At 26.8% G+C, this 24364-nt stretch overlaps 1 protein-coding gene across 1 annotated transcript; it reads right to left on the reverse strand.

Moving 5' to 3' along the window:
* Positions 1-12663: 12663 nt before the first annotated feature.
* LOC108685278 lies at positions 12664-18562 on the reverse strand. The gene is made up of 14 exons (XM_018189996.1): positions 18532-18562; positions 17653-17923; positions 16805-17123; positions 16327-16494; positions 16018-16221; positions 15741-15903; positions 15548-15666; positions 15197-15355; positions 14777-15015; positions 14464-14625; positions 13644-13762; positions 13454-13568; positions 13044-13362; positions 12664-12969 (listed from the first exon to the last, which is right to left on the reverse strand). The coding sequence occupies exons 1-14, from the start codon at positions 18560-18562 to the stop codon at positions 12664-12666; spliced, it is 2694 nt and encodes an 897-aa protein (XP_018045485.1).
* Between the last annotated feature and the right edge of the window lie 5802 nt (positions 18563-24364).

Below are 24364 nucleotides of genomic sequence, written 5' to 3' on the forward strand. Positions count from 1 at the left end.
TAACTTTTCTTTGCGAATACATCTTATGAATTTTACATGGAATATACAATATACATTAAGTTCGCTTTCCATTATAAAAATTTTTCTTCTTTATATCGGATATTAAGGATACATTCTGTGTGTAAAATTTTCAAAAAATCAATTTTTTTATTGCATGTTTCGATTGTATAACATTTCAAGAATATAATGTCAAAATTTCAGAAAAAAATTCGAGGAATTAACGATTCTACAGCCAAAAGTTTTTTATTTTCAAAATTTCAGAAAGAAATTTGAAGAATTAACGATCCTATAATCAAAAATTCTTTCCTTATAGCCAAATGTTTAAGAAAGTTGAAGGCTTATTTTATGAACCAGGAATCGCTGATTAATTGTAAACAGTTTATTATTTTATTTTTAAAAAATTTGTAAAAAATTTTAAACGCGTTTTTCTCGGAACGTTGTTTTATTGGTAATTGACATGATTTCGAAAAAACTAACCAACCAATTTAAAAAATTCTCTATTGTATTCATAGATTGATTAGTTATTGCGTAAGAAGAAAGAATAAACCGGTTCATTAAAAATCAAATTTTTTATCCCACTTTTTTAAACGAAAAAAAGCGTTTTTTCGCATCACTTTCTATAAACACGTGTTAACTTGCGAATTTTCAAAATTTTTCAATAATTTTAATTTACGCGATATGCAAATAAACTTTAAAAAAAATTTTGTTTTTTCGTTAATTATATCTCGTTGATCAAACATATCTCTCTATTAATTATTTGGGCATTTTATTTTGCATAATGTTTCTTGTTTCATTGAATGTAAATAAGGAACATGCGCATTATGCACTCATAATCTATAAGGTACTTACAAAGCAGTATATATATATGTAACATAGAGAAATCCAAATTAATCTTATCGCTATAACTTTTAAAATTTCTATACATTTTTCTCAAAATTATATTGACGACGGAAAAAGAAGACATTTTCTCATCAACTATGATACATACTATTTTATTCCAATTCATTACAGAAACATTACAGAAAACATCACGATGATAAAACAATACAACATATTCGCCCGATTTGTGTCGACTGACACAATAATTGGACTGCTATAGTGCGCTGAGATTAAAATTAATCATGATTCTGATTATGCATATGTAACAGAAAGATAATTCCAACCGAACTGAAAAATATTAAACAAATCCTAATAATATAATACTTATAATTCTAGTTTTAGATGTAAAATCTCGATTCTTGTCATAACAACCAGAAATTATTTCTGATAATTATGACAAAATTCGAAATTTTAATTTAAATGCATTTAATTATATACGCGCGCGCGCATCTTATTCATATCAAACCATAATCAAACAAAATTTCTCATGCATTACTGCGAGAAGATCTATTATATACCTGCGTAAGAATTATCCTAACGGACAAAACTGTGGCATACATCTGAAAGAAAGTATGCTATTATTATACTTAATAAAAACAGTTTTGTTAACCCTTTCGCTCAGAAAGTGGGCGGTCCGTCGGAATATCGCCATTGATCGGGACTTCGCGCCAAAAGTGTACACATTATATGTGGACAGTCTTTGGCGTTTTGTAAATTTTTAATTATCCTTTTCATGCCAGAGTCATTATAGGTATACTACTAATTATGTTTAAATATAAATATCATTTAACAAAATCAGTGTTAACAACGCTTAGTATATATATATATATATATATTATATGCTATACAGGATGGTTTGGCGTAATTTTTACTGTAAGGAACATTATAATTACTTCGCGAATGCTGGCTGTAGACAACATTCGTCTATACAGATCGCTTTGTGGATGCCGAACATAGCCAGCGTTAAGAGCGAAAAGATTAAATTTAAAAGAATTAATTGTCAAGATCTTGAATACGTTCTATTATATATATATATATACAGGATGGGACAGTAATTTTCTTCACTTAGAAATTTCCGCTATTTTTGAAAGATATGAAATGATATATTTATTGAATTTGTATAGCATCAAAAGGAGTACAATATACTAGTAATAGTTTTTCTATAAATTGAAGCTCGGATATTTCAAGATCACCTCCACTTTTTTAAATGGAATTGTATGATTTTTTTTTGCATAATATGATTCCTCTAATTATTCTGCATATAAAAGTATTAAGATAGTGATATCAAAAAGCCAATGTATTTATGAGATGTTTTGTACTTATTCTGGCATATATTAACATAAAATATTAAATAACATGTAAATTATTAATTTTTTTTGTAATTCTTAATACTTTTATCAACAGAATAATGAGATGAATCAATTGATGGAAAGAATCCAGCAAGAAATGAAATCGATAGCGAATAGACGTCAATTAAAGATCAATATGATGATTTCATCGAATCAGCATCGATTTGATATCGATTTTATTGTCATTTCTCACTGGAAAAATACATAGCTACTTATTTAAAAAATTATCCTTTTTACATACATATTTATTTTAAAGCGATTATGTATTTTTCACCAATTATATATATAATTATATATAAAAAGGATTAAGGTATAATTATAAAAAATTTAATAGTTTAGGAATTATTAAGTATTTTATGTTAATATATGTCAAAATAAAGTATAAAATATCTCATAAATTATTGGTTTCTTGATATACTACTTCAATACTTTATATGCAGAATAATTAGAGGAATCATATTGTGTAAAAAAATCATTCAATTCCATTTAAAAAAGAGATGACCTTGAAGTTTCCGAAGCGCCTCCATCCATAGAAAAACTGTTAGTAGTATATTATATCCCCTTGATGCTACACAATTTTAATAAATATATTATTACATGTCTCTAAAAATAGGGGAAATATTCGAAGAGAAGGAAAATATTCGAACAGAATTACTGTCTTACCCTGCATATATATACGTTTATTATATACTTTTTATTTAAAATAGGACATACCCAGCAGATAAAATTATATCCAAAGTAATAATGTCCCAAGCCAAATTTTACTTCTCTCTCTTTTATTTGCAATATAAACTGCCAAATCTAATTGAAATAAATAATTTAATAAGCGTTAAATATATATTATCATTCTTGATAGTTCGGACACTTGCATAAATTTTATCAAATAGATAAGTAAATTTAAGACATTTTTATAAAACGTCTTTAATTATTATGTTATTTTCGCAGATATTAAAGACCTTATCCCTTACGTTTAACAACATGTTATTTTTAACTTCAATATGTGTCAAAATCAATTAATTCTTTAGTTTCAAAGTAGAGCGTTCATATTAATGTATGAACTTAGTAAAATAATAAATTAAATTTGAATCAATTTTAATACATTTTCAAGGGTTAAGTTATTTAACTACAACATTTTAGTGAAATTAACGACATTGAGTAAAAGCAAGGCCGACATACAAAAATGGTTAAAAAATAAATAACTCAAAATGAATATAATACAACTATGAATTTAACATATTGTTTTCTTTTATATGTATTTTTAGGATATTTGTACACATCAATATCAAAATTCTTATAAATTATTTTCAATTCTATATGCCAAAATTTATTGAGCTTATTTTGCAGAATATTTATATAGTGTGATAGTAGGATATAGATCGTATGATAGTAGAATATTGATAGAAATAACTTTCAAAAATTCATTTTTGTTATATAAAATACAAAAACTTCTAACTTATCCTTACCTATGGCGTTAGTACGTGTGTACAAGTTCATTCTAAAATACATAACATTCTAAAATATATAAAAGGATAACACAATTTTACAATATTGTTATGTAATATCCTAAGTTTGTTTATAATTATTCAATGATATTTATGTAGATATCCGGATTTTGAGCGCTAGTAAAATTACGCATAAGAAGTTAAAATTCTAAAATAAAATTTTGTTGTAATTATTTACCTGTTCATGTAAATCCTCATCGAGATTATAATTGGACAATTTGTAAAGAATTGCTACTGTCTCATTTATCTGAAATTATATTAATATATTAATATAAAACGAAAGTTTGTAGTAAAACTGAAAGCTTTGCATTCAATGAATAAAATTTCAAATAAAACTTTGACATGTAATTTCATTGCTGCTTGTGCTTATTATTTTAGTTGTAAATAGTTTTATTAATGCTTTTATTCTATTATAATATATACCTTATTATAAATAGTTTGACATATGTAATATAATGTGAGAAATAAAATGGTCTCCAAAATGAATTCAAAATATTCATTTAAATAGATGATAGCATAAGTAAATGTCCGTACATTCTGACGTCCTCCAAACAATTTATATATTAATAGATAGAAAAATAAAGCTTTCTGAAAGTACCATATCATTTGTATTAACATTTGTACTTTGAATACTTTGTTTAGTTTGCGTGATATAAGGCATAATTGTAGGTGGATATGCCTGTAAATAAATTGTAATTGTTATAATTAATCAAATCGAGAGACATACACGAGAAGTACTAAAGAAATTATATTTTTAACGTAGAATTCGATATAAACTATAGTGTTTTATAACTTGCGGTTCATAATGTGATTATTTTACCTAATTGAAATTAATTATTCTTATATGTATATACATATATAAAGTGTCTTATTTCAATTGCATCGAATCTCAAAACGATATGAAAAAGTGTATTAGATAAGATAAAAGTGAAATGATTTCGAGGACATAATATTTTTAATACTTTTTGAACATATTTTGTTTTTTTTTTTTTTTTTTAGGAGAAGAGGCATCTAAAAGATGTACAATTTAAGGATGTTTTAGACACAATCCCCTGCAAAGAAAATTAAATTTGGAAATATGTTTAATATTTCCATTTCAAATAAAATATGTAATTTGTTTATTTACAAGATAACTAGTTCATGCATCGCAATGTAATTCAATATAAATAATCCTGAATACATAATGTACTTATATTAAGAAATTGAGATTTTTATCATTCATTCTATAATGCATTTCCATATATTTTTATTAGAACTCCGAAAAAAATGATTAAAAAACTAACTTATTTAATAAAATAACTTGATCCAAATAGTAAATCATCACTTTTGTAGTATTATTCTTAAACATGATTTAGGATAATAATCTGTAATTTTTTCATAATTTTGTCATCATTTTGAAAATATGTATAAAACATCCTTAATTTTCTGCCTTTATATTTAATCGTAATAACACCTATTTAAATTAAAATTTTTTTCCACCGTATAATTTTAAGGGGATCATAAAGATGAATAGTCATATTGTAAATAACACTTGCACATAGACGATTTACATGTCATCGATACATCACTATCAATACATTACTACTACATCAATACGTCAGGCATACGTAAATTTTTGTATAATAATAACGTTTTAATTGGACGTCTAAGTCCAATTTTAAGAAATCCATATTGCTTTTTTCGTGCAAATTACTAATCTGTGGACTATTATTTCAGTACAGTTAAGTACAGATTGCACAGCTTTTATCTGAAGCAAATGTTGTTACGATTTAAATTCTGGGAGCTCTGGAGCACCATATTGGACTAAGAAATAAAGAAAATCTAAATTTCGAAATTTTTTGTCGTCCTCAGCATTAAGATTTTACTTCGCAAATACGTATTAATGCGTATTCTTTAATCTGGAAAAGGATTTTTGAATAAGTAACAGAAAAAAAGGTAATTGTTATACAAAAATTATATGTATTTCGGTAATACAGATGACTTTAAAATTCACTTTCTTCTTAAAGAATTCACTTTTATCCTGCTTTATAATATTTTAATTTAGCTTTTACTTATATTAATTTTGTTTCGGAAGCAGAATATTTGTGTCTTTAAGATAGAGAATTTGTATTGTAAAGCAAAGAATATGTATTTCAAAGGAGAAAATTTATATTTTAAAGCAGAGAATTTGTCTGCTTTACTCCACTTGGAAAAAAAACAAAATGTTAAATATACGTTAATTTTATTTGAAAATATATGTCAGGATTATAGAAATTGACGAAAGGTCGTCCATTTTCTAAAGTTTTATCAAAAAAATACGTAGGCGCAATAAATAATTTTGTTAAAACACAAACAAGTATGTGTTATCTTTACACCTGATTTATCTCATTATTCAATTCATAAAAATATTAGGATATTACGATTATCAAAGAATTGATGATTTATGAGATATTTAATGTGTCATGTCAATTATATGTGCCAGAGAAATGTCTATAATATCTCGTAAATTATTGGTTCTTTATATTTCTAACTTAATACTTTTACATGCAGAATGATTATAGAGAAATCATATCACGTAAAAAATCATATAATTCCATTTTAAAAAGCGCGGATAAATATTACATCTTTTTCATTGCGTCTCTCATCGTACCTCTATTTAGAAAAGAATAACGTAATCACAATAGACCTCGCTCGAAACAGTTGCACTTTCATACAGAACATTTTTCTAATACTTTTCGAAATATATCAATGTAAAAGTTAGATTGAGACATCCATATATACATTCGTACACGTGTGTACATAGTAATTCTATTAACTAATTATTACATTATAATCCATATATATTGATTGTGATCTTTAGCTTCTGTTATCCGCTGATGCACAAAGATGGATCTGTTTTGTCTTCTGTAATCTGCACTACTTTCAATCAGATCAGAATATAATACACGTAAACGTTCATTGACTCGATGAAATCTGGAGCTTACGCATCTGAATTAAAAAGGACTCAGTTATATCTTTTATTAACATTATAACATATGCATTATATTAGGTGTGGGAAAAAATTCGTGGCGTTTTTCCCATTAAATGACATTAAAAAACGCCACGAATTTTTTCCCACACCTAATATATAATGCATATAATTAACTTCAATTGCGTTAATAAATAATCAGAAATCGAACTAAATTAGAATTTAATTATTTACTGTTTCAATAGAATATTTTATACATATATATATATATAATAGAATATTTTATATATATATGAGGAGCAGAATTTTAAAATGTGTTTTATCCAAAATTTATAATTTAGTTTCAGTTATTTTAATCTATAATTCATTTTTAAATAACGAAAAAGAAAGCCTGAACTCTAGTGCCTTACTGCTGGCACAAAAAATAACAATTTGTCAATCAGTAAGCTGAAAAATGTTAAACGAAATTGCTAAACAATTGTTAAAAACATTAAACAAATGCATTTTAAGATTTTTCTGTTTTAGGGGTAAAAAATCGATTTTTTTTGCTTTTTTTGAAAGCTAATCTTAAGAATATATCCCAGAAAAGTGTTTTGAGAAAAACAAAAATTGTCCAAAATATATGAGATAAAATGATATGGTGTTTGGGGCCGCTTGATCGATTCAAACAGTGCGCCAATTGTTATAACCGGCGCTCGCCATTATTTATATTTAATCTTTCGAACCATTCTAGAATGTTTCTATCCAAAACAGAGTTCCCTTCTATCATTTTCATCTAACGAAAAACGGAGCGGTACTTGTACTAAAATGTTTTTCGCTTTAAAACGTTATTCGCATTTTTCCCGAAACCGTGTTTCGATCATGATTCTAAAAAGACTATTAATCCGATTGATTTCTATTTTTACGGTTATACTCAGAGAACATGTCATTATCGCCCAAATTAGAATAGTCTACATTAATTTTTTCTATTTTTTTAATGTCAAATAAAAGGAAAAAAAATGAAAATTAGAATTATTTTTAAACTGCGGAAACATAGCATCAATCGTATTATAACTACTTGTCGACATGCGGCGCAGCTCTCTCTTACAGCCAGAGATGGAAATTACTTTTAATTATTTTTTTATGACGACATATGTCAAGTTCATTAAAGTGAAAATTCTGACCATATGTTTATTCGATTACTCAACATTACTTCCTTCACAGTGTTTTTTTAAAGATGTTCATCTCTTACAAATATTTAATAATAAAAAATAGTAATTAATTATAATAATAGTAATTATTTCTTTTAAATAACTGTTGTTTAATATGTTTTTAATACTCAAAATAAGTATTATATGTACATGTTTTGTACAGACAATACAGACAACATACATATGTTGTCAAGATCATGGTCACTGACGGAGATGGCTTTTTTTTTTATATGTTAAAAGGTCTTTAAGTGTTTCGCTCTGTAAACATTTTGACGCACAATTTCAATAAAAGTAACTTACAAATTAAATGTACACATATGTATAATACTAATCCATATATAATACTAACCCAAGGATAGTTGCAGAAATCAGAACACTTAAGATAATGATGTTTGACGCGTAATTTCCCAGAAATATATCTAACATCAGCTTCCAAATATATAGAGTCATATCGTAATGAACAAAAATAAAAGTAAAATATATTAATTGACAAAAAATGTATACAATCCATCCAATTATTATTCGAATTATCCAATTACGTAATCTTTGGTATTCCTTTGGTGTTCCGAGAGCTTCCAATGTGTGGTCTACTATAGCAAGTTCACGTAAACACCTTTTCAATTCCTTTAAAAAAATCATATTGATCGATTACGACACAAAAAAAAATTATTGTAATTTTATATTTGAGTAAAAATTATTTGTTGTTATTACAATGTTTACACGGAATGTGACAGATAAAGAGTTACATTATAATAATGTAAGCATTAAAATTGAAAAAAACTTCTGTTAAAAAAAACTTCTTTTTTTTAAATTTAATTTAATTTATTGTAAAGCGCTATGGAAAATATTACATGTTAACGAAGTAATAAATATAAATATAAAATATGATATAATAGATATAATAGCTTACAAATGGCGTCAACAAATCTGCTGTTACAAAATCTATCAACAACAAAAAATCGCGACTAAGGCAATGAGTGATGAAACAATAGTTAAAATCATATACACACACACGCAAGCACCTACATATAGCAGTTACATCAGTCTCGCTTAAATACTGTGAATGACGCAAAACGAAAGCAGAACAAAGAGGGAGAGGTTTTTATTGATACAGTAAGAGAATTATAATATTTGACTGAGGTGCAGGAGAAAGCGGCACAGAAACTTAATGGAACGATCAGAAGAATAAGTAATCTTGGTATCTGATGACAAGGGGGTTAAAAGTGAAATGAACAAAGTTTAATTGAAGGAGGTAGATATAAGGGAGTATTGGAGCGAAGGAGAGGAAAAATGAGACAATAGGTGGATAAGATGTTACCACATCCTAAGCCAGCCAGATCTCTGATAATACGGAGATATATATGGTCATATTTACTGATGCAATAAGAGAAGCTGAGGTAAAAATTTTGGACGCTGTACACGATTTAGGAATTGTTGATTAAGAGCCGGAACGTAGATGACATCGGCATAATGACATAACGAAATAACGCGTAATCGAAAAATAAAGAATTTTTGAGAACAAGAAAAGATGTGGCGAAACGGATAAAGAAGATGTAGATGAGCATATACAGCTCGACACTTGATGGTCAGATGTGACTCGAATATGAAGATTCAATATAAACACCAAGAATCTCAATAGAGGAGGAGCGAGGAATTGGAACGGAATTAAGAGAAATATAGAAGGATTGAATAATAATGTTGAGGGATAATAATGTTGAGGAACCGAGAATAAGCAAGGATATTTAGAGGGATTTAGATGTAGCGAATTATTAGCCGAATTAGTAGCCCATTCAGCAATTTAGATTATAATAGCAAAATTCAACTGGGCGTTAGAAGTCTGTTTTGGATGCTATCTTGCGCAAAAATTAATTGTGAATAACACAAATTAGATTTGTACGTTTCGGCTCACGTTTTGAGCTAAGCCTCAGCAATAACAATTATCACTAATCAATTGTCTACTCCTCTCAGCTTTGCAACTGGTTGGCACAACATCAGACTATGTTGAGGATCGTTTCTTATCGCATTTCCATTGTAATTGCATAATTGGTAGGAACTACGATTTTGCGATATACAGTTCGACATAATATTTAGCGCGATTAACGGTAATTGTTATTGCTGAGGATGGCTCAAAACCGAAGCCGAAACATACAAATCTAATTTGTTATTCACAATTAATTTTTGTACAATATAGCACCCAGCGCAGACTCTTAATGCCCAGTTGAATTTCGCTGTTATATTTTATTGTATTAATTAAAGAAGTTTATAATTTGTATCTTTTTACTACTTGAACTGTTTATTCGGCAATAGATTTTAGATTTTTATTTAAAGCAGAACAGTCTGCTAAAGCATCGAATGAATAAAAGGATTTGAGAAGAATTACATCTACATAAGTGAAGAGATCGAAGGATAGAGAAACATTAGACAATCAGAGACAAAAATATTAAAAATAAAAGAGAATGAAATCCTGGGGTAGAGAAAACACACAAGGCACAAGGAGAGAAAAAAAGAGGAAAAGGATATATGATAATTTGCGTGCAATTTGTAAAAAATGAGCAGATTAGCGAGAGGACCAATCGGGATAGACTGCATAGCTTGAGTTTGACTAAAAGTAGATCAGGTTAAAGGTATCGAAAGCCTTTTACAAAAAATTTTCATAAATTTGTATTTGCCTATAATTGTGAAAACTCCTTTAATGCTCTCAATTAAAAATACTATTAAACAAAAGACAAGTAATATTAAAAGATCAAGTATTTTTATATAATGGCCGGGAGTACATTTTAAATTTTTACCTTAAAATGATAGATGCTAGTGAGAATTAATATAATAGTGACCAACGGTATAATACTGCTGATGTTAAATGTTTTATTTATTTGAAAATCATCGATGAATTTTGGATAGTAATAGAAGTATATAAGAAGACTCCATTTAGCCAAAGCATATTGGCAAGAGATATACGTCCTAGGTTGTCCAACAGGATATTCGAATGTGCCCAAATTGCAGAACCCGCCAATGGTCATTAATGGTGCCAGTGCTCTTTCTAATGTCTCTGCCATAGTTTCCGAATCGGCTAATATTTTGGCTGAATTCTTGCTGCTCGAGACACAAACACGGTTTAATGTATAATAAAATTTTCAGAAATAGTTTTCGTAGTTTCTCTAGGAACTTTGTGAGAACTACACTGTAAGATATGTATACTGGGGGATAACGTATGTAAATGCAGTTTCAACTAACAAGTATTGAACAACAGAATGAACATAGATAATCTAGATTAGATTGCCTTTCTTTTTATGGAATTTTTATTTATAGATTAAAGCTACTAGTTATGAATCATCCTTGAAAAAAAAATTTATATTTTTATCTAGAACGATATCAAACATTTAATGAAATATTTAATAATTATGAGTGACTATAAAGATTACATTATGGATGATTTTATTTCATTTCGTTTTATATTTACCGTTTTATATTTAATTTTAATTAACTGAAGTAACAATTGTCGACAATTAGACCTCATGTACTAATTGCGGATCAGATCATCAAATGCTTTATCCTTTTTGGATTTAATTTCAAGTGAACATGATATTGACTTTTTTCGATGAAATCTAATGCTATTTACTACCTCTTGTAAAAGCCACAAGGTAATTCTTATGATTTTACACTTTGAATGTATTTTTATAGATATATATTCTACTTTATGTTTCAATCTTATATTTTTTTAGAAAGAAATTATAAAAAGTTTCTGGAAATGTGAATGGAAATGATTGGAATTTACAAAATTTCTTGTTTTATATACATATAATTGTACATACCTATATAAATTTTTTATATAACTATAGATAATTTTATATAATTTTATATTACTTATATATAATTATATAAAAAATAGTTTTTCTCGGATTGTGCATATAACTTCAATATATAAAATATTTTATCGAAGTTATCAGCTTCAACTCAAGTCGACACGTGTCGCTAGAAGCCATGTAAATAAAAAGCATCCATTAAACCCATTTATACTTTTAAACCCATTTATACTAAAAACATACTTTATGTTTTATTATATATATAAAACGACGTTAATAAAATGTGCAGCGCTAATAAATTGCTAATAAATAAAACAAATGCTAAAAAATCTTGTGATATGCATTATTTGATTATTTGATAGAAAATGCTATAATTATTTAAATATATAACGCTATAATTATTTAAATATATAATGTCGTATAACGTATGTGTATGCCGTTCAAAAAGTATTGAACGACAGAATGAGCACACAGATAATCTAGATAAGATTGCATTTCTTTTTATTTATTATAAGGGATAAACGATTATATACTTATACGTAACTATACTTGCATATTATGTTTTTAAGTATAAATGGGTTTAATGGATGCTTTTTATTTACATGGCTTCTAGCGACACATATCGACTTGAGTTGAAGCTGATAACTTCGATAAAATATTTTATATATTGAAGTTATATGCACAATCCGAGAGAAACTATTTTTTATATAATTATATATAAGTAATATAAAATTATATAAAATTATCTATAGTTATATAAAAAATTTATATATGTATGTACAATTATATGTATATAAAACAAGAATTTTGTAAATTCCAATCATTTCCATTCACATTTCCAGAAACATTTTATAATTTCTTTCTAAAAAAATATAAGATTGATTAAAATCAAAATATTATTTTATTAAAAAATTATTGTCATATAAACCTTATAATAATAAACCTTATAATAATCTATAAAATAATCTATAAAATAACCTTATAATAAATCAGTTTTTAATAGCAACATGTTTCGTTATAAGTTATTTTTTTAATAGTATATATTTTTGAACGAGGACTTCCAATTGGGATCAAATCTCCCGGTGTATCCATTAAATCAACGATAAAATTCGATTTCATAAGCTTGGTTGGATAAATTGGTGATTGATAATTTCGAGAGAGAGAAATTTTTTCTCTCTCATGTCCGTTCTGATATGTGAAGACATTTGACTTGCCTAATAATTCGGTTGTAATTCTTTTTTCATAATCTTCATTATTTTCATTTGAACAAGCATCAAATCCTTCTTCATTTGAGTCTTCCATCTGCAAGATACGCGTGGAATCATAAATAATATATTTAAAAAATACCACTTTAACATAAGTAATACATATATTACTTGAGGTATGACTATTTCAATCCACGAGACACCATATTCCCCACGTACGAAAGCTGCTGGAAGACATATTCTATCAGCTATCGCCTTGAAAAGCATAGCTCGCTCAAGATATGAACCAACACGAAGTTGCCCAAGCGGAATTATGCTCGTTTCTAAACATTTTTTAATTTGCTTCAAATGAACTTCAAGTTGCTGATCGATGCATCTAATTCCCGCTGAATAGATACCAGACATTTGACGCGCCACGAATACAGCTAACATTTTTGCACGTGAGAGAACGTATTGGATATTTCGATCTATATTTCTTTCTGTTGCTGAGCTGTGTATTATAAGTTATTTTATATAAGAATTTGTTTGTATAATAAATATATGAATTATTATTAAATAAGATTTTTAGGAGCTCTACTAACATATCTTTTGATTCCTTTGCTAAGAGCATACGTTTAAAGAGTTCCACATATTCGGAAAAATGTGGATCGCATTGCAATCGACCAAATCTCGATTCGAGCCACGCATTTATGTCTCCTACAAACACAATTTTTTAAAATATTCTCTTTTATTAACTCTTCTTATTTTTTATAAAATACAAAATCTTGTTACTTTCGAAAGTTATCTCGTTCGGTAAAGTGTCCGACGTTGGTAATGTCAAATAATTTACCATATAAATGGGTTCTAAAGGACAAAATTTGATTCGGAAAATATCATCCAACACGGGAGATCTAAACAAAATAGTTATGGACATTACAAATGATAATAAAACGATTTTTTTTAGCTAATTTAATTACACAGAAAGAATGCACGATTCTACTGAAGTACCTAAAAATTTAGTTAAATACAGATTTAAAAATAATTATATTGAACTATCTAAATAATTATATTGAACGCTTAAACTGATTGCTAAAATGTTAAAACTTTTTACAGCATCATCATCATGCTTGAGTGTTTTATATAATTTTTTTTGATGATCAAATGTAATTATTAAGTATTCGATCTCTATTGTATATTTCTGTCAAATTTTTATGTATTATAGCAAAATCACTCTGAAAAAAATTCTCATTGTATTTTATAACATTCCTAAGAATTTTTTGTATTTTTATAAAGATTTTTGAAACAATATACATTAAATCTATTCAGATTTAGGTTTTCTTCGAAAATTATGGAATGAAAAATTTTAGAAATGTTAAAGTATTTAAAATTCATTTGTTTAAGAATTCTAAAAAAAGACATAGATTTTTTTGGTATTTCTAAAGTGGTCCAACTTGTAAAAAAAACTGAAAAATTTTGTAAAAAATTAAAAAACTATACAAAAATTCTAAAAAATTCTGAATTTCTATAAAAATTCTGGAAATTTACGTAAAAAATTCTGAAAAAAATTTTACTAAGACATTCTTTTTGTGTGTTATAACAAAAATTTACATACAGGCATACACTGGTTTTTGAGACATAAAATCCATCCTGAGTAAGATCATGTAAAGACAAGCGCCCTGTAAGAGCGAATTTAGTCGGTAAATGCGATTTAAGAAGAATCTCAATACAAGTGTCCCATAAAGGAATCGTTTTTGAAGAACGATTATTTAACATGCTGTAGAATAAAATTAAATAATAACTATAAGAACTCTATGTAATAATTTCAATTATATTTCGGAGTTTGACATTATCTCTTATGAAAGAATATTTTGATCTTTCCTTAAAACATATGTAAAATTGCAAAAGAAAACTTATCATAAACTTACTATAAAAGATACTTATTTTCTACGAAGAACTTTGCTACAGTTAAATCTGTAGAAATTGCTTGTATTAACTGTAGCATAGTGTTTCTTACTGAAATTGAATAAGCATCAGTAATGAGAGCGAATATTCTTTGAGATCCTTTTGCTTTGAGAAAATAATGCCGTCCACTTTCTTCTAAGCATAGTACAGAAAGTAATTTGCAGCAAGCGATTTTAAATTCATCGACAAATGGATAAGTTGACTAAAAGATTAATATTTCTTAATATTATATTGCGATAAAAATGAAGATGAGAGAAAAAATTCTCCACTAATATTATTGAAAATATGATCTTTAGCTCAGCTGAACAATTAGTCGAAATCAGCGCAACATTCAACGTTAAAATATTAGAAGAGAATGTTTTCATATTATATTTATTTTTTACCTCTAAAAGCAAGCAGATTGTGTCAATAGTGTCAAAATTAATCATTGTATCTCTGAAAGTTAGATGTCGTGCCATGGCAAGCAGAACTTCAAGAGCAATAATACAAGTTTCTACAGGAACTTGTTCTGTCAAGTATTTTAACATTTGCCACAGATAATCCTTAAAGAAGAAAGTAATTATTATTTATACATTTAAGTGTAACGCGCATGTTATTCAAGTAAGATAAATAAAAAAATCTACGACGGATTATGCAAAATATTCTTTCAAGATATTTTAGACAATTCCTATTAGAAGCTATTTTGAATATTAGTATATTAATAAGTGAAAAACATGAACTTATGAAATAGTTACTGGTCCATGAATATTTGAAAAGATATTGCAATTTGTAACATTGCTCATCAATAACTGTTTGATTGCGAAATTTGCGGCGTGTCTTGTAGACCACTGCAAGTCTTCTTTTTTCAATAAATCTGAAATAATATTATGTCTTTAACTTTCTTCTTTGATGTAAAAAATTTTTATCTACATTATTTCTTTATGTAACCTAAAATAATTTTAATAGACTCCGTGTTTGCGAGTTCTCTTGCAGCATCATCAAAAAGTGTCATTTTCCCAATTAAGTAACAAGTAACTTCAACAATATCAGATTGTATCGGTTGTCGCAAAGTATCTATTAAACATTCAATAATCTCGTGGGAATATAAAATCTATTAAAAGAATAACTATAAATTATACAATTTAATTCAATATTTTATTAACTTTAAAAGGAATGTGTTGTCTTCTTGTGTATTTTATACATATTTAAATAATCATAAAATTACTTTTCTTCCCTTGAAGGTATTTGCAACATGTACAAGAATCCTGAGCGCTTCTACAAAAAGTTCTGGATTTTCCGTATGCTTTATGTAATACAATATTTGTGGAATACTTCCGCTTTCAATAAGTTCATCTACGACAACTGGATTTTCGGCAGCAAAACGTAAAACGTTTAGAGCTTTAATGTGCAAATCATTCCACTTGTCATTCTGGCCAACAATTAATATATATAATTACAAAATAATTAAAATAATTAAAATACTTAAAATAATTTATTAACAAAAAATATAATTGTCCATATAAAAAATATATACTTTCAAAAAATCTAGTAACATTTTAACTCCGTTTGTTTCATGAAATAAAGATTGTATATCTTTATCTCTGTTCCTGCCGATTAAATCAGCAGCTACGTCTAGCGCGAGATGTTGAATTTCTGGGTACGATGATTCAAAGTGTTGATAAAGCGCAGAAAAATTAAATTTCTAAAGACAAGAAATTTCAATTAAGCGATTTCAAACTTTTTGTTGATACAGTATCCCTAATAAAAATAAAGATCAAATTTGAGCGTAAGTCAAATATAAAGAAAAAAATAATAGAATCGTACACGAAATCTCTGAAAGGCTTAAATTAGAATAGTAAAATGCAAGAGAGGCGTTTGTCTTAAAAAATTTTTTTTTTGTTCTAATTTATATTCTCTAAGAAGTTTTCGCTTTTGTTTTCGTTTTCCCTTTACATTCGATACTTAATTACTTACACTTCAATTTTTATTATCTTCAGAAACATATAACAAACCTCGCTTTTTGAAATTTCATACGCAGCTACGGGATCATGCATTAAATTATGCAGAATCTGAAGATTATGCTTTTTTATATCCGGATCCGGCGATTGAAATCTTTCAAAAAGAATGCTCACGTTTAAATGATTTGCTAGAAGAGCATTACCGTATGGATCTTCGGATAATTTTGCGAGCACTGCAGAAAGATATTCCTGCATGAAAATATCTTCCTCTCTCATTAATAATTTTGCAAAATGACCAATATGGTTGGATTCAATCAAATCATTTATTACGTCTGGTACTATCGTCATTTCTATCAATAATTTCCCAGCAAATCTGTTATAGCATGAATAATTATGTTAAATGTATTGGGAAAGTTAGCTGATGTATTTTTAAAGGATTCCATCGTTTTTTCCTGTTTATTATTTTTCTTATATATGACAAGCAAAAAACTTTAAAAAAGAACAGCGTGACAAGATAGAAAATTTTTTTAAGAAAAATATATATATAATATGTATATGTATAATAAAAAAAATATGTATAATAAATTTCTCAAAGTCATACAACGTATAATTTACAAATTTTTCAAGCTTTTAAGTTATAGGTAATCCCTTACCCTGTAAATTTGAATTCTCAAATAAATTTTTTTTCTCATTTTATAAATTTCCGAAAAAACTTATAAAATTTAAAGGAGTTTAAGGTATTTTTTCAGAAATCTTTATAAATAATGTATGAAAAATCCTTAATTTTATAACAATTTTTTTATCATAGTATTACAAATATAATAGTATTTAGCATATACTATACTAAACTACTATACTATATATATTATACTATAAAGATAAAGTTTTATTTCTACACAAACCTTCGAACAAATACATCTTCGTGCTCGATAACAAGAAGAACATTATTTATAATGCCGAGGTGAAAAAGTATCTTTGCATTGTCTTTCGATTTACTAGCATATTTCGACAAAGTCTGTACAGCTGCCAATAAATCAAACTTGTTTTCAGATTGTAATAACAAGATCGCTGTTTTCGCATCAGAAATGGATGAATGGAATGAGCTGATGTATTTGGAGGATTCCGTTGCTCTTTCATCCTGTTTATTATTTTTCTGACATGACAAGCAAAAGACTTTTTAAACAATTTCTTATATTGCTATTCTTTGTACAATAATTAAGAAGATTTCAATTGTATAATTGTGATTACCTTTGAATCAGATGTTTGCTGCATATTTATTTGCACATTTGATTATAGTTGTATAATTCTGCTGACAATGACTAATTAAATAACTTAATTAAAAGGACTATCGATAAGTACTTAAAAAAATATATTCGTTTAAATTTTAATACTTTTTATTCTAATTTTCAGTTTCTCTTTATCATTAAGATCCTATATGAAACGAGAAGTGACATTCGAGTTTCTGATTGGCAATTAGTATTCTGATTGGATATTTCTTTTAAAGTATGACAATTGCAAAGAAGCTATTCGACGAAAATTAGTTCAATATATAATAAATTAATTAATGAGAACAAAAGATTCTGAAATTAGATATAAAGTTTAAACGCCCTCCATAACGCTTTTATTCTATGGATGTAGTATAGACATGAACCATATCCACTTTTGACGATACAATTTTATCGACAATCTTAGAAAATGGATGTACTGACAGTAATGTATAAGCCGGCATGGACTCTCTTGGGCAAAGAGAAATCTCAAAAAAGCCGATTTTTTTCTGTTACCGTCGAAATCATACACTACTGCCAGTTCCATTTTTAATTTGAGAACTACGTGACTATATATATATATATAGTTCACTATCGATAAAATCGCATCGTCGAAAGTAAATGTGTGTGGTTCATCTCTGTACTAAATCCTCAGAACAGAAGCATGCCGATTAGGAAGGATAGTTTAATGGATCCTTGAACGAAAAAACAAAAAAACAGCAAGAGAAAAATTGTTTATTTTCTTTTTATAAAGTTCTGAGAATTTTTTGATATCTTTTCCTTATGGAGATAAAAGTAAGAAAATGCAATACTAAAAAGTTAAAAAATTCTTGAAGTTCTATGAGAAAAAAATAAATGATTTTTGTCTCTTGCAATTTTTCTATAGTTGATAATATTTAAAGTTGATATTTAAGTAAAAAAATTACTGAAAATCAATATTTAATGATTTTTTTATAGTGATTAATAAATCTCGTTAACTATTGCGAAAATTACAAAATAGTAAAAGATTTCGACTCAGTTTAATCCGCTCTATCTGTTCAAAATAGGTGAACTTTAAGGACATCTAGTATAATGCTCAAATATTCTTTCTCTTTTAGTTGAACTTCGCTGAGTATTCAATGCCAAGTATACCACTGGGTAATTAGTGACTATATTCACTGATTCAGATTTAAAGAGTACAATTTTAAACAGTTTTGTTTAAATTTGCGGAAAATAATTGTTTAAATAACGAGTTGAAATGTATCATTGGATATGAGTTACAAATATATTTTTATTTCTCTTTAAATAGAGAACAATATAAAGCAATGATACTTGAGAGGTGTCAACAGAAATTAATGCATTTAAAAAGCTTATGCTATTACAGGGAGTTTTTGGATAATGTGGAATGCAAATACGCTAGAGTCCCATTACCTTCTTTTTAATTAGTTAGTAAAAAGAAGATAACGTGACCTTCACCATATGGATAAACGATTGCAAACCCCCCCCCCCTTCTATTATCTTCATTTTGTTGATAGGCCATACAAGCAATGCTCGCGTGTCCGTGAAATATGCATATTTGTATATGTTGTTCTTGTGCATATATTTCCGTGAATACGTTCGAGTTATGGAATCAAAACAACATAATAATTGTCACATTAGTAAATGATGATAATTTACTGATATTATCATAATATTATCATAATATTATATATCATAATATATATCATAATATTATATGACTGATTACATGTAAAATGATGATTACATGTAAACAATTAATAAGCCAGCGATCAAGAAACATGAGTAGAATACTTATGAAAATACTGCAAAATATAAAAGTATAATAAAGATTTACAAAAAATTTACACATTAAAAATGAGAAAACACGAAGATAAATGGAAGGAAGATAAATGGAAAATTTTTTTGTTTGTTGACTAATAATTCAAGATAAATCGCAGACTATTTATATTATGCTAATTATCCGCTTTATTTTCTTACATTTTAAAATTTAGAACAGATCCCTTTAGTGTACTTTAATCCATTGAAACAAATTGTAAAAAATACAATTTTGTAGTTCGATTTTACGTCAATAATAACAACACAATGATGCATAAATGATAGCACTGCTAGTAGTTAAACTTTATCTTAATTGATTTTGTACAATGTTTCGGTTTCCTCTCAAGGAGGGGATATCCTCAAATAGGGATAGATTTATAAATATGTCGTTGAAAATGTGCTTCATAATTCATAAAGAATGTAGAATAATTTCACAATTCACAGAGAGCGAAGTTCCGAATGTAAGTAAAATATTTTTTATTTTGTACACATTTTAAATTCATTTTGACAACTTAATTTGAAAGGATCATTTAAGAAATTACTTGTCTGTTGGTATCAGTTACTTTAAGCACTTTAGCAATTTTAGTGTCTATTACAATTTGACCAAATATAAAAAGTTGATATTTACATGATAACACTACTAGCTACTTAGTCTATTGGTTGTTAAATATGATCGATATAATTACGTTTCGGCTACTTTAGATGCTTTCAATTAACTAAGTAATTATAATATTTTGATAATTTACAGGAAATACGTCAAACTAAAGATTTCATCGAGTACTGGGTGAAACCGAATTTCCGTGAGGTGACATCAGAATGGAAGCACATGGTCATGTGTATTTTTGAAGGCGTAGTTTATATGGATCTTCCATCCAACTACAAAGTGTTTGTGCTCTATCTCTGTGATATACTTGAATTCAACATGCTCGCCTACGGGTCCTTTAGTCTACTGGAGAAAATACTTTATGCGCTGCAAAAATTTATGTTCTCTTATATGATGAAACTACTCATCTCTATCGTAAATAAGGTGATAAATACGTGCCTAAATCGGGCAGCAGCCTTTAAAGGTGTCAAACATGCCGAGCTTAAGAAAAAGTTATCCAAAATTTCAAGAATTTGTACCGCTTAAATTCGATAATAGAACCTTATAATTATATAAATATAATTTCTTTGATGTTTCATAACTTTATATAGCAAATTCTGATAATCGTATAAATTGTAAATAAAAGTTTAAAGAAGTTGAAGAAATTGAAAAAAAATTTATAGTTCCAAAAATAATGTTATACTTAAAAGTACTCTCAAAATTAAAAAAATAAAGAAAACGTGTCGGGCAATCAGAACCATGCACGATAATTGGAACGCAAATTAATTATTTAATATATTCTTTTTATGTTAGTCAATCTATGAGCCAAACGTTTCAGAACATTGTGACTTGTGGACTATTGTACATTCAATTCTACGTTGTTTATCTTTTATTTTACGACTATCGTTAAAATGTTTCATTATATCTATATAGTCTAAGTTTTTCTATTATTATATATAATTATTTTCATATATTATTTTCATTGACATGCAATTATCCATGGTTATTTTTACTGTAATTCTTAACTCCTTTTGTTTAGTTATTGCAATATGAGCAATATGTTCATTACTTTTCAGCTTGAGAGAAATAACGCTTATAATTATATTGATTTGTTCACTGAAGATGGCTTAAAATAAAGCTGAAACGATTAACTCTTATATTAATTAAGAAGAATATATCAAAAATACAAATTTATTATTAAAGTTAAATGGATATTAGTGCGTAAATAATTTTAATTATAAAGCAAAAAATATGTATTATTCGAAAACAGTTGAAATGTATTTAACAACGTAAGTAACTACGTATTGCATATACTACTAAAATTATAACTTCATTGTCAAGTGGCATGCAGTTAACTACCTGCTATATATATTCCAATTGTTTACGCATTATATCTTATCGCTTTAAATATAATATATTATTTACGAAACTTTGTGAAACAACTATGAAAACTCATATACACACATTTTACTTATATTTAAGTTAACAAAAAGTTACTTTTCTTATTGCTGTAGCTTTTATATAATTTTTTATTTATTTAAATTGTTTATTTAAAATTATTTATTTAAATTTATGTAATTGGCAATGTCAAAAAATTTATGATTATTAATTTAAAAGGACATTTAAAAAAGACATCACGCTATAAAAATTATACTTGGATAGAAATATACTTGTATAGAAATATACTTGTATAGAAATATTAATGACAACTAATTACAAAGACAGACTGAGCATTTAATAATTTAAATATTTTCAGAGTATTGTTTTATTAAATATGAAAAGAAAATGAGGTTTTATACAAATAAGTATTTATTTATATATTGCAAATAAGATATTTATCGATCTGTTTATTTATATAAATATAAATATTGATAAATAAAAGGTTGTTTTTATTAATTTAATCAATTTTTTTCTTTACCTTTCTTTACAGTTTTTCAAATAAATTTGACATAAGTGCATTATTACATTGTTTCAATTATATAATTATATTGTTGACCTCAATATATCTGGTCGACTTCAAGTCGTAATATTTTATTTGAAATTAAAAATCTGTTTTATCGGCATCGATCAAGTTCGGCGCCAGTAGAGAGAAACTCGGTGGCCGATCTCAGATTTCTCTCTGATATATGTCAAGATATGGCTTTAGTGCACAATGGAATTGAATGGAATCGTATAATTCTTCTTACTAAATTTATTACTAGAGAGAAAATCTGAGAGAAGACATGAGGGTCTTTTTTCTGTAACCGCAGAATGCCTCCGCGCTACTGCTCTCTGAAGAAGTGGATAGCAATTACACAGCAACATCCATTTTTTTATGATGCTCTTGATAGAAATAAATCATTGAATTGGTTGAAATCTCTATTAATTTGATAGATTTATTTCAGTGATTAAACGGACTATTATAAATTATAATGGCCTTTCTTTGCGGATATTTATATATTTGCTGTTCTATATTTATAGTTTTATTTTTAATTATTTGATTTTACTTTATTTCACATTAAAATTTTTAATATCTATTTGATAGTATTAAAAAAGCTGCTCTGTTTTTACCAAATATATTTGCAATTTGCAAATGATTGAATAAAAGTGGAATTCTTCTAATTGTAAGCAAGCTACATTTAATTTAAAATTATAAAGAAAATTTAAATAAAAACGAATCAATTTGTAGAGGCCCTCCACCACCCCCGCCAATTTCTAATACGGTATCTTATAGCGGTCCTCTTTTCTTTGTAAATGTATACTCATCCGTAAAAAAGGCAAGCTACTAATAATAAATTTAGTAGTCCATTTTTGCAGATGAATATATTTTTAATTTATATTTTATTTTTATGTCTAATTATTTTATTGTACAACTTTTTTAATATTATCTTTTATTGTAAATCATACAATTCTTCATACAAGTCAATACTACAATAATAATTATTATTTACAATATAATATACAATTATAAACGCTGTTCAAAATATAGTAAAAACGATACAGGAGTATAATTAACAAATTTTAGTAATACAGGATTATATGAAAACGTCCAAAATACATACGATAACACAAATTTTTCTAACCAGTGTTTAATGAAATATTTATAAACGCAGAATGAGATAATAATAACAATTAGATCGTATTTACTATTAATTATTAACTTGCGATTATAAAATTTATTAATATCTCGATAAAAAGTCATTATTTATGACAACACTTTCAAAATAATCATCGCTTTCAAAATAACTATCCCAATAATTTGATCATATTAAGGTCCCTTCGCCTTGTTGATACATTATTAAGTATCCAATACAAAAGAAGTACAATTTTTAGTGGAGAACAAATTTAATATATTTCGATTCTACATCAAAAGCACAAGATTCATTTGCAAAGAAAAATTAAGCAATTCGTCAAACACTAGTGATCTTGTTACAGGAGGGTGTAAATCCCGAATTTTTCAAACCATTTACGATAATTACGATAATACGAATAATTTTGATAGCATGTCAATTACAATTAATATTATTATTGTATCATTAATATAAAATATATAATAATATTAAAATATGTTCTGCCGCACGTCACTAATAATCATTTCTTATTAAAAATAATGGATAAAATGATTTCCTTATGAAACAGTGGTTACGAAGGAATATATTTAAATACATACTATAATAAAATACATGCTCTATTGTAATTTATTTTTATATGTATGAGTACAAAAGCTTCTCGGGTACCATCTGTTCGAGATAAATCGAACCTGATAATAACGGGATTTTAAATAACTATTATGAAAAATTTATTATATAAAATTTAACAATTCCTTATTTTTCTATCTTTTCCAAAAATTTTAATTATTAATATCCCGCTAATATGAGAGTACCCATTCGACTTATCTCGAATTTCCTCTAGTGTATCCATACATTTTTAATTAAATTCATATATTTATGATAATTAAAAGAATATAATATC

The sequence above is a fragment of the Atta colombica genome, unplaced genomic scaffold (genome assembly GCF_001594045.1).
Source record: "Atta colombica isolate Treedump-2 unplaced genomic scaffold, Acol1.0 scaffold150, whole genome shotgun sequence".
In the NCBI taxonomy this organism is placed as follows: Eukaryota; Metazoa; Arthropoda; class Insecta; order Hymenoptera; family Formicidae; genus Atta; species Atta colombica.